The following is a 12,459-nucleotide window of genomic DNA, read 5'->3' as shown; positions in this document are numbered from 1 at the left end:
ATTCAAATCTCTCTCATAGTACTAGTTTTACAAATATGATTGCTGCCTTTTAAATTTTTTCTGATTTCTGCCTACTTTAAGTGTGAATACAAACGTGATATAAGGACAATGCAAAGGGTCTTGAGTTCATGTCATTTGAGGAGTAGTTGGGGGTGGGGGGGATGACAGCTGCCTTTCATAATGTAAGAGGCCGCCATGTGGAGGAAGGGCCAAAATGGTTATGTAGAGGCAGGCCCAGGAAATGGGTAGACATTGAAGAGAAGCAAATTTAGGTTTGATGCAAGAAAAGCTTCCCTAGCAATTAGAAAAGTCCAAAAGTGTCTGTGGCTGCCTTAAGAGGCGGTTAAGTTTTCCTTCCTCGAATGTTTTTTTTTTTTTTTTAGTTTTCAACATTCATTTCCACAAGGTTTTGAGTTCCAAATATTCTTCCCATCTTCCCCCTCCCTCCACCCCAACATGGCATGCATTCTGATTACCCAATCTGCCCTCCCTTCTATCATATCCCCCTCTCTTATCCCCTGTCCCCTTATTTTCTTGTAGGGCAAGATAGATTTCTCTACCCCGTTGCCAGTATGTCTTACATTCCAGTTGCTTGTAAAAACAATTTTTAATATTTGGTTTTAAAACTTCTTCAAAGGCCTTCTGGCATAGGCTAGACAATGACTTAACGGTTACAGTATAGTCAGGATTCCTTTCAAGTATGGGTTGGACCCTTCCAACTTTGAAATTCTGTTTCTGTGATTCATATTTCCTATCACCTTTATTCGTTTTTAAGCTTAGAAAACTACGTGTAACTTTTCAAGTGTAAAAAAAAAAAAAAAAGATGCCAGTGAGCACTATACAAAGCATTTCACTTGAGATTGAAGGTTATGTTAATGGGTCTTAAAAATACAGAAAAATCACATGATGTCATATAGTAGCATAATGAAGTGCTATGATAGAGGAAATTAACTAGGGAGTTTAGAAATTATGACAAAATAGAATATTCTTTTTTTTTGGAGGGCAATTGGGGTTAAGTAACTTGCCCAAGGTTACATGGTTAGATTTTGTGTGTGTGTGTGTGTGTTAAGTGTCTGAGGCTGAAACCCAACTCGGGTCCTCCTGACCGCGGGCCGGCGCTTTACTCACTGCGCCCCCTAGCTGCCCCAACAGATAGAGTATTCTCTAGTTCTTGTGATTCCTTTTTTGTTCCTGGTTTGTCCGGCCAGGTTTCATTAACTAGTTTAATTTGCTATTATTTATTTGACCTATTATACATCCCCTTGCAGTTTTCCCTTCTTTGGTTTTTAGTTAACTAAAGAATCCTGGTAAAATGAAATTCTTTTTTCTTTTAAGGAGTAGAAAGAAAACTTAGACCTGGTCTGAAGGACTCATTTCATTAGATATCCAACAAAAATTCAAATTTCTCCATTATATTCTGTGTGTGAATGGCAGGCTTATCTTAACTCTCTTGTCATAAAGGGCTCAAGCAAAATTCTGATAAGTAAATAATGGAATTATTTAATCAACAAGTCTTTGTTGAACACCTACACATCTAAAGCATTTTATTAGATGCTATGGAGATTCAAAGCATTGTAAAATGCAATTCCTGACCTCCAGAACCTTACAATTTAGTTGAAGAGAGAAGACACATATTCCAGGTAGATAGGCACAGACAAAACAGAAGAAAGGGCTTTTTGGGGGATGAAGGGGTGAAAGACAGGGTAGAGAAGAAAACACATAAACAAATGTTATAGGCCAGGTTGTTGGCTGAAACTGATAACTAACATGATTTTTTTCTCCTTTCTTCCACATAGTATATAATCAGGATTTTTATTTTCTTAGGAAACACCAACCAAAGAGCTGGGACACCGAGGAGCAGAAGCAAACAATCCAGAGTCTAACAGTGCAGCACCATCATTAGGTCCCAATTACTTGAACAGGTTTACAAACTCAGAAAGTTCAACCGATGAAGAAGGTATTTTGAATATTTTGAAAATCTGAGACAAGCTTGAAAATGTAGTATTTATCCATTCGATTTGTATTCTTACAAATACTTATTGTTGCCTGACACTTTATCTCTGCTGCAGAGAATTTTCACTTCAGTTCAAGTTTTTGTTGTTAATTATTGTCAGCAAATTTTCTTGTGTGTAATATCAGAGTACTATGTATTTGGAGTCTTTTCTTTTGAAAGAAGCAATTCTTTTTTTTTTTTTTTAAAGCAATCGGGGTTAAGTAATTTGCTCAAGGTTACGTGGCCAGTTATTTTTGTGTGGGTGCCGAGTATCTGTGGCCAGAACCAATCCCAGGTCTCCCGACCCTGCGGCCGGCACTCTTACTGCGCCACTTGGCCCCCCTGAAAGAAGCAATTCTAAAACCAGAATTTATTACTTTTTTCTTTAGGTGGAGGTTTTGAATGGGATGACGACTTCTCCCAGGAGTCTTTTATGTCCAAAACGGCAGATAGCCTTGGTTCCAAGCCCTCTCTTCAGACATCAAAGTACTTTTCTCCTCCACCACCATCTAGAAGTATTGAACAAAGTTGGTCACATGCATCGCCTTATTCCAGGTTTTCTATCTCTCCTGCCAACATTGCAAGTTTTTCTCTTACACATCTCACTGATTCAGATATTGAACAAGGAGGTGAGTGCCTGTGTGACAGTGGATACATGTGCAAACACTTGGGTCCGTAGGGGTGGGGAGAGATTTGGGGAGATGTCAGCTCTTCGTTCAAGAAGGCAAGCCCCATTTCAGAGTATCTTGTCCCCTCCATCCATTATAGAAAGCTCTCAATCAGATAATCACAAGCCTTAGATTGTATTCCACGAGCTAACTTCTTTTTATCACATCTGTTCCATAACACAAGTCGAGTGTGTTCACTGAAACCAGACATGCTGAATGTCTGCTGGGGATTTGTAGGTTCCCTTTACCAGAATGAACAGAGCTCCCTGAAGGAGCAATGACCTGTTCCTCCCCAGTGTCTGTCTGATTTTTGAGTTTTAGAAATAGCTGTGAATCATTGACAGATGGGACATGATATTCTCTTGCCCTTAAAAATCTTTCCTTCTCTCCCTGCCCTTTGCCTACAGAAAGAAGAATACAAAGGATTGGTTTAAGTTCCTGAATTCATGTTTTTGGTAACAGATCACACTTTGCCACAGTGGCATTTGAGGCACCTCCTCTTAGAATTCTCATTTGCCATAAAGTGTTTTGTGGGGTTGTTTGAGTTTTTTGCTTTTTTTTTTTTTTTAATAATGTCAATGTGTGGTCAATAGGGGTAGAGGTGAAGGGACAGGATACATATTAAATAGTATCTTAGAATAAATATCACCTTCTTTCATAGCTAGATTTAAAGATAAATGTTAATAGGTACTCTGGCAATTGAGATTTATAAATCAAATAAATTAAAAGTAATATAAAGAACTTTTGTTTGTACTTGCACTATATTTTACTTGCTCTGATTAGATAATACCAGTTACCCAGTAGTCCTACAAATAGGCAGATGTTTAGAGAAATCTACCCAGCTTTTTCACATGCTTCAACCTGTAGCATTGAACTAGATGTGTGAGTTAAACAGATGTGTTTCTTCTGCATGAGAGTATGGCAGGTGTTGCTTTAAAGGAGAAAAATCAGTCAAGTGTTAAGTTCTCAACTGCTTACTTTTCTATGGAATGCATTTGTGTTGAATTTGTACTAGAAAATTTTTACCCTACAAAAATTATCTTCATCTCATCTTATTGTCTTTTCACCATATAGGAAGCAGTGAAGATGGAGAAAAAGATTAAGTGGGTAAAAGACTCTTTTTAAAAATCAAAAACTGCTCGTACAAGACAGCATGCCCACAGTGTATATACTGATGAACACAGCTGTGTTCAGAGAGCCACTGTAGGCTTCTTCTGGAGTAAAGAAGAGGAGAATCAAGAAACACAGCAAAGAAATGTTCCATCAGGACTTTCGATGTGTATTTGTAATGTGTGTTTTTAATCAGTGCAATTTGCTTTTCATTTGGAAGAGATGAATCTACAGCTGTTTTAAAAAAACTTGAAGTATTAATTCTTCAGGCAATTGTTATTTGTAATAAACTTGTAAAGCAATTACACAACCTTCTGGTTATGTATGGGATTGTATCATATTCTTTTTATATTTTTCCATGTAGTTTATTCTATTTGAACCTACACCTGTCATAGAATTATATAAAATTGTGTCTGTACAACAGGTGGCTGTGTCACTGAAACCGTATGAATGATAGTTGGTCAGTAGCGAGCCATATTTATTCTTGGGGGGGAAAGATCACTCAATACATATTACCTTGCTTTCTGTAATTGCACTATGGATATATGTTCCCAGAGTCCCCAGCATTGTACAGAATCAGAATCGTAAATTATTCAAGGAAAATAAAGCAGGTCAAGCTAGGGCTGTTCACTAGTTTGATTTCTCCTGTTTTTATATTTTGTTTGCTATGCATGGTACTTGTAAAATTTAAATGAGTGTTATGCTGTTGTAGAATTTGCTGGAATCTTAAACCCAGTACCATTTTTCAAAATGATAAATGATTCTGAATGTTACAGTGTTCATGTTTTTATAGGAAATATTTTTGAGGAGTCTGAAAACACTGATCTGGATTGCTCAAATGAATCAAATGCATTTACTTTTCTTCTCTTAGAGTGACTTAAGGATATCAGGCTTCTTTCCAAATAATTGAAGGGTCTTTCAACCAGTGATTCTTACTTTTTTGTTTTTAAAGGGATACAAAAATGATTTAGCTCCTGAATTCCCTGGATTAAAAAATAAAGTAACTATAAAGGTTGACCCAAATAAAATTTCTTAGCTTGTATTAACTACATATGGGATTATTAAGTCAGACACTTCATAATGTCATGAAGTTTTCTCAGAAATTAATTTTAAAAAATCAGACTTTCATAGTTTCATTCTCCTTTGCTTTAAAAAGCAGTGATACCAAAACTGAAAATGGGAAAATACTACCCCTAAAGTCTATCTGCTTTAAAATAAGTAAAAGTTAATTGCTGCTTACCTAGATTTCCATTGTTGGTTGATGAGAGCAGTTGAATAAATCAACAGCCTCCCAGAATGAACCTGGTTGACTCCAAATAGTTCTCCTGGATGTGGTCGGTCCATGAAATGAGTAATGTGTTGCAATTTAAGGTGGTGGCTAGCTTTAAAATTGTGTTAGCTGGATCTTACAGACCCTTCAGATGTTTCTGTTATTGGCCTGAGGACACAGAAGTCATTTTCTTTTTCTTTCTTTCTTTCTTTCTTTCTCTTTCTTTCCTCCCTTCTTTCTTTTCTTTTTCTTACTTTCTCTTTCTTCCTTTCTTTCTCTCTTAAAGCAGGGATTTGGGGAAATTTGCCACTAGACAGGCATGACCATAAGCTGGCCCCAGTGCTCATGGGACTGGATATTTCCTCCTGGATTAAGTCATGGTGCTGCTTTTTTATTATTTAAAAGCACTCAATTTTAAAAGAGACTGGAATGCTTGAGAAACAGCTTTGTGATTGTGCAGAGAAGGGGGAAAGGGATTTACTCTAAAACATACAATGTTTATTTTTTAAAACTGATAGTGGCCACAGGTAAGCCTACTGTTCAGCTTCCCCAAATACAATGTTTACAGTTGCCAAAAAGATGCAGTGATATTGTGCTGAGTGAAGAATCAAGTTCATGGTGAAGCCATTTATGATAAGGGAAAGTTTGCCAATCAGTGGGTTAATCGATGCCATAGAGCATTGTTCTTTATGTCAGTGAGCACTCCTAAGACCCAAGTATAAAAAGCCTTACTCTCTTTAGTAAGTATGTTTTACGGTCTCCACTACTCTCATAGCGCTGAAAATGTAGGTCACAGTCTTTGATTAAAGGTTAAAAAATAGTTAAGACCAGTAGACCACAGCACCTTAAAACTTATGGTTTCAGTTCAGTAATGCAAATTTTTATAAAATCTAAGTTTATGTAGTAAAATTAGGACCTACTTACTACATGTACACATTGACTAATTTCTTGTAGTTGCATTAAATTTCCACAGGGGAAAAAAAATTCAAAGTAGAGACTGCGACCCTTTTTAAAACCACTTTGTTGTGTACACTAAATATTTATTTGCAGGAGTCCCCAAAGAGCATGAAATCCTGTTTCAGAAACCATATTCAAATCTATGTGATTGTGTGTGTTTTTTTTTCTTTTTAAATCACAGGGCATTAGAGTATGATTATGCCAAAATTAAACCTCAACTCTGAATTTCTTGCTATGGAGACTCCTTGAGTATTAGTGAATGATATGTTTTATAGCTAATCACTGACCTAAACTGAGTAAAAAGTGAGATGGCTGTAACTATGGAGATTCAGCTGATGCTTCTGACGTCAGATAGATTCAACAGATATTAATTAAGCACCTACTAATACATTGCAGTAGGTGCTGAGAATTCAAAGATCACACAAAAAAACTGCCCCTCCCCTCTCCCCACGGTCAGCCCAGCAAGGTTTTCTTCAAACTTTTAGGCAATTTCTTTTTTACCATATATAAAGAGATTAGCCACATAAGCTTCCATTTAATAGATTTTTTTTAATTAGTACTACCCTGAGCCTCAATAAAGAGTTACTTCTTTGAGTCTAAATGACATGTAACTAGTTGCCAAACATGCATCTTTATATGATCAATTTAGATTGGAATTTATGGAAAAATCTTACTCTATTAGGATATGGAAGGTAGAATTTATTTACTAAATGTGTTAGCATAGTCTTTTGAAATTTCAAGCAATACACAGTAGATGGTTCAATAAAATAGATTTATAATTGTCAATTCTGTGTTTGGGAATATTAGCGTGTAGTTCATTGTTCAAATTTAGGGTTTTTTTTTACAAGCAGTATGATTCTATTTTAATGTTATTTGTTCTAAAACAGATTATGCAATTGAAAGTAAATCATTGGGATTCTTCAGATTAAATAGAATTGGTTTATAATACTTGATCCACAACAAATGTTCATTCCTAAACTTCCCTTTGATAGTTCAGAAAGTATCTGATTTTAGGTTACATCTTATTTTTTCAGTGGTTTATTGCTGAATAGCTGGATTCTAATCAAGTGAACCCCATATTGTTTAAAATTGCCTTTGTTGTCTATCCAAAGCAGTTAACTGATTTTCTTACATGACCCCATCATCAGCCTAAAATAGAAATGCATGAAAAGAGCTTCCAAAATCTCTGACAACCTGATTTAATGTTTATAAATTAGGCCTTCAGGGTAAATGAGCCACAAATGTGTTTGATTTGAAACAAAACCTTCAGTAATCTGGCTTTTAGATATGTACAGATGATTGGGTAACCATTTTTGTAGAAATGGGCTTATCTAGGAAAGGTTATTGTATATTTCTGCTGCACTAAAAATCCTTTCAGGCCACCTCCTTTTATTACTATTTTGAAGAGTAAATTTATAAGATTTAATGAATTTTTTGAGTGTTTATTGAGGGGCTTGGCTAAAGAGAAGAACTTTTAGTTTTGAATTATATAGTAAGCACTTCATTTAAAACTTCGGAAGTGAATCAAGTGTTATAAATCCAATTGTTTGGATATAGTGATGGGTAGCATCAAAATATATTAGCCTTATGAGAAACAGCCTTAAAATAAGAATGGGGTGTACAAAATAATTTCAGCTTTAAGTCACAACAACAATATTCTAAGATATTAATGGTATTAGTTCAAGTCTTTGATTTGAAAAACAAAATTTCTGTAATAAAAAAGGACCTTAAAGATATGTTGACAGTATTTGTGATACCAGCAGCCTGTTAAAGATAGGTTTGAATGACTTCAAATAATTTGGTTTTGTTTAATAAGTTATTCAGATTTGCACAGGCCTAGGTGTAACTTAATGGTACTCATGTATATATAATGTTGAATTATGTTTGTAAATGAGGAATTATGTAATAAAATCATAGGTATGAGGGTTTTCATATTGTAATTTAATACAGGTATATGAGGTTTATGGCAATATCATAGTTAATGAAATTTCAGGTCAAATTGTCTTTAAATTGTGTACATTTTTAAATTATAAGATTTCTACTGTATATTGATCATGCATAGTGTGATTCAATAAATTGCTTGTAATTTAAAAATTATTTAATATTCAAAATAAAAATATAGTTATATATTTATAATCTCTGTTTCTGTGGTCATTTACTGCATCTTCACCATAAGAGAGAAAAAGAACATGTAGATTCATGGAGGTGACAGTGGTCCTGAATGGTCCATCCCCGACCCCTTAAATAGGATAGCATCTAAATTGTCCTTGTTGAATTAAGAATCTATCCTATTTTTCAGGAACTCATCAGAAAGTTTCTGTATCCCCGGGTAATGGTAATGCTTTTCAGGATGGCGAGTCCTCTCCTTATCTTTTGTCACGGCCCTACAATTCCTATACTATGAAATACTTATATAACCCAGTAGGTATATGTTCATGTTGACATTCGTTAACTACTAATTCATGTTGACATTAGTTAACTACTAATTTAAATACTAAACTAGATTTTTATCTCATTAATTTGGGAATTTCCTCCAGCAATAAACACAACTTATTCACGTCTGTCCATCTTGTGCAACTCCTGTCCCTGTCTCCCCTAAAAGTTTGCCCCAGAGGGTCTATCCAATGTGCCAGAGGCCTCCTTTGCTTTCTCCTGACATTAGAGGGATAGAGCACCCTGGCTGTCCATCCATCATCCTTCATTCTTGCCACATGACCAGCCCATTTCCTATTCCTATCCTTCAATTCCTTTTTGACTTCTTGCACCCCTCTTCATTCCTTCCTAGGGATGTGTTGCAGCCTGCTCACACCCACTGTGGACCTCTCTTGGAATACTCATTTTTATTTCAGAAACAATAGTATTCCATGTGCCTTCTTGCCATAGAGAATTCTCAGTGGTATGTTAGTGTTGAAAAGATGGGCCTTTGCTTTCATGGGAATCTTGGGGGTCAGTAAAGGAGAAATTCAATTTTCTGAAAACAGTCCAGTCCGCTCTCTTCCTGTTCAACTCTAGGCCTGAGTTTATTACCCATCTGGACTGTCCATCCCAGACAGACTATTGGATAAGCTATATAGAGTGACCATACAAACGAGGGTTGAAATCTAGGCAATTGGCATTCTTCACCCATTCTTTCCTCTGCATATGAACTGGCCAAACTCCTCTGAGTGATTACCTACTTTCTCATTGACTCAAATCAGGACATACCCAAAGTTCTATAGAAACCTGAATCTCTTCATCAGACTTTGTCTTATTACTTAGATGGGTTATAGATTTGTGATGCTACCAATTTTTTTTTTGTTCCCAATACTTAAAGCAGCATTGTATAGCTTTCATTCTCAGTCACTTGAAAGAAAATGGGAATGATGGCTTAAAGAGGTCCTTTATGCACTCTAAGTATTCTTTTGTACTACAGACATCACAAAATCACAGGATTTCAGAGCTAAAAGGGTCCTCAGCCGCTTCCTAATCTAACCCACAACCAAAAGTCGTCTTTTTTTCCTTGATTCTTGGAGAAGACCAAAATGACAGCGCTATGTCGAAGTTAAGGTCCCGTGTGTCGAACCGTGGCTGATCAGATCAATACAAGCTCAGCAGGCTCTACCATAGATCGGGCACAAATAGTCCACTACAATGTGCAGACGAATTAAAACTTCCGATCTGTTTAAAGATTTCCAATGGGGATTACCTTTTGAAGCAGCCAATTTCACTTTGGACAGTTCTAAATGTTAAGAAGTTTTTCCAGACTTCAATCCTATCTGGAGCCAAACAGAACGGTCTAACCTCTGAACTTTACAGCCATTTCAATACTTGAGGACAGTCCTCATGCTCTGCTGAATCTTCAAGCCTGGTTCTTTTAACAAATCCTCATGTGACAAACAGTTGCCTCCCTCTGGACAATCTCTGGCTTATCAACATTCTTAAATTATGCTCCCAGAATAGAATATTCCTTCCAGACGTGGTCTGACCATGACAAGAGTATAGGACTCACTTGTTTCCTATGTATCCCAAGGTTGCATTGGCTTTTTTTGACTACAATAACTGCTAAATTATTGAGCTTGCAGTCCACTCAGCTCCCCACATCTTTTCCAGACAAACCATCTAACCATATTCCAACCACCACCATCTTATATTTGTGAAGTTAATTTTTTGAATCCATGTAAAACTTCCCATTTAGTCCTGTTGAATGCCACCTTTTTATATTCAGCCTGATGCTCAAGCTTGTCAAGATCTTTTGGGATCCTTACCCTGACACTGAATCTCTTAACTATCCCTTTCAGCTTTGAGTTATCTTCATTTTTGGCAAGTTATGCCTTTTTCCAGGTTATTAATAAAAATAACTATTAAACAGCATGGGGCCATCTACATATGAAAGGATGGAGGAGTGATTCTCAGTTAGAAACCTCTCTCCCAACTGATCCTGAATCCAGACATTCAACAACTTCCAAATCCATTTATGTATCATCTCTACATCTTTTCCACAGGAAGAGTATGAGGTGTTTTAATCAAGTGCTGTCCATATAGCTAGGTTAATTTGATCTCTAGCATTCCTTGATCTAGCAGTTTAATAACCCTGTCAAAAAAGGGGGGAAAAAAAGACTACTTCATTTTCTAAATGGTTACCACCCTGTTCTTTAACAACCTGTTGGGGTGACTAGGTGGCACAGTGAATGGAGCACCGGCCCTGAAGTCAGGAGAACCTGAGTTCAAATCCAGCCTCAGACACTTGACATACACACAAACTAGCCATGTGACCTTGGGCAAGTCACTCAACCCCAATTGCCCTGCAAAAACAAAAAAACAAAAAAAACAACCTGTCCTAGATTTTTTTATACTTAATAGTATTTTATTTTTTATCCCCATTACATGTAAAGATAGTTTTCAAGATTCATCTTTGTAAGATTTTGAGTTCCAAATTTTTCTCTTTCTCTCCCCTCTCTCCTCTTTTCCCAAGGCAGCAAGGAACCTACTATAGGTTATACATGTACAATCATGTTAAGCATTTCCACGTTAGTCATGTTGTGAAAGAAGAGAACAAAAGGGAAAAACCACAAGGAAGAAAAAAGTGAACATAGTATATGCATTGATCTGCATTCAGAATCTGTAGTTCTTTTTCTGGATGTGTGCAGCATTACCCATCATGGGTCTTTTGGAATTGTTTTGGATCATTGTATTGCTGAGAAGACCTAAGTCTATCATGGTTGATCCTCACACAATGTGGCTGTCTCTGTGTACAAAGTTCTCCTGGTTCTGCTCCCCTCACTCAGCATCAGTTCATATAAGTCTTCCCAGGTTTTTCTGAAGTCCGCCTGCTCCTCATTTCTTATAGCACAGTAGTATTCCATTACATTCCTATACCACAATTTGTTCAGCCACTCCCCAACTGATGGGCATCCCCTTGATTTCCAGTTCTTGGCCACCACAAAGAGCTGCTATAAATATTTTTGTACATGTGGGTTCTTTTCTCTTTTTTATGAACTTTTTGGAATACAGACCTAGTAGTAGTATTGCTGGATCAAAGGGCCTGTCCTAGAATTTTGCCAGGGACCAAAATCAACATGTTGGCCTCTAGGTTTTCAAAGCATGCTCTTGAATTTTTAAAGAATTGAGACATTTGTGCTTCTCCAGTCTTCCAGTGCATCTCTTAATTATCCATGCTAGCAAATCAATCAATTAATTAATCAATACTTATTGAACATCTACTGTGTGCCAGTCACTGTGCTAACTACTAGAGACGCAAAAAAAAAAAATAGAAACAAAAGACAATCTTGACCTCAAGGAACAGAAAACATGTTGTTCAGTCGTGTCTAAAGCTTTGTGATACCATGGGCCATACTGTGCCAGGCCCTTCTATCCTCTTACAATCTCTCAGTCTGTCCAATTTCATGTTCATTATTTCCATGATGCTATCTGTCCATCTCATCCACTTTCCCTTTCCCTAATTTTTCCTAACATCAGGGTCTTTTCCAAGGCGACCCTATCTTCTCATTATGTGGCCAAACCTAAGTGGCCATTTTTTTATTCCTTACCTTCTTAACATGAGAACTTGTCCACCCCTCTTCTTCTCTCTTATCTCTGAGTTTTTATGATGCTGTTCTTTCCTGGTTCTCTTATCTGATGGACCAAACCACTTCAGTCACTTTTGCTGGATTATCAGCTATGTAATGCCCACTAACTGTGGTCATACCCCAAAGCTCTGTCCTGCACTCCTCTTTTCTTTTTTCATTCTTTTTTTTTCTAAAGCAATCAGGGTTAAGTAACTTGCTCAAGGTTAGTTATTTCTGGGCATGGTGCTAAGTATCTGAGCCCAGATTTGATCCCCAGGTCATCCCGACACTGGAGCCGGTGCTCTTACTCGCTGAGCCACCTGGCCGCCCCTTCTTTTTTCATTCTTACTGGGTGACTTTCATCACCTCCCATAGATTTGTCTCACAGATGACTCCCAGATAGATACATAGATAGAA

The 12,459-nt window shown here is 36.8% G+C and overlaps 1 protein-coding gene across 1 annotated transcript in view; it reads left to right on the top strand.

Moving 5' to 3' along the window:
- LMTK2 (lemur tyrosine kinase 2) overlaps window positions 1-8,134 on the top strand; it is a 115,563-nt gene extending 107,429 nt beyond the window's left edge. Inside the window, exons 12-14 of the mRNA XM_069084890.1 lie at window positions 1,825-1,957; window positions 2,383-2,622; window positions 3,736-8,134. Coding sequence (XP_068940991.1) covers window positions 1,825-1,957; window positions 2,383-2,622; window positions 3,736-3,764 — 402 coding nt within the window. The 3' untranslated portion in view covers window positions 3,765-8,134. The remainder of the gene's footprint in view (window positions 1-1,824; window positions 1,958-2,382; window positions 2,623-3,735) is intronic.
- The last annotated feature ends 4,325 nt before the right edge of the window (window positions 8,135-12,459 follow it).

Source organism: Petaurus breviceps, unplaced genomic scaffold, assembly GCF_028583685.1.
Source record: "Petaurus breviceps papuanus isolate PSGF00001 unplaced genomic scaffold, PetGlider_PUasm1.0 175, whole genome shotgun sequence".
Taxonomy (NCBI): domain Eukaryota; kingdom Metazoa; phylum Chordata; class Mammalia; order Diprotodontia; family Petauridae; genus Petaurus; species Petaurus breviceps.
Note: the sequence above shows the minus strand (reverse complement) of the source record. Positions and strands in the feature narration are given on the sequence as shown.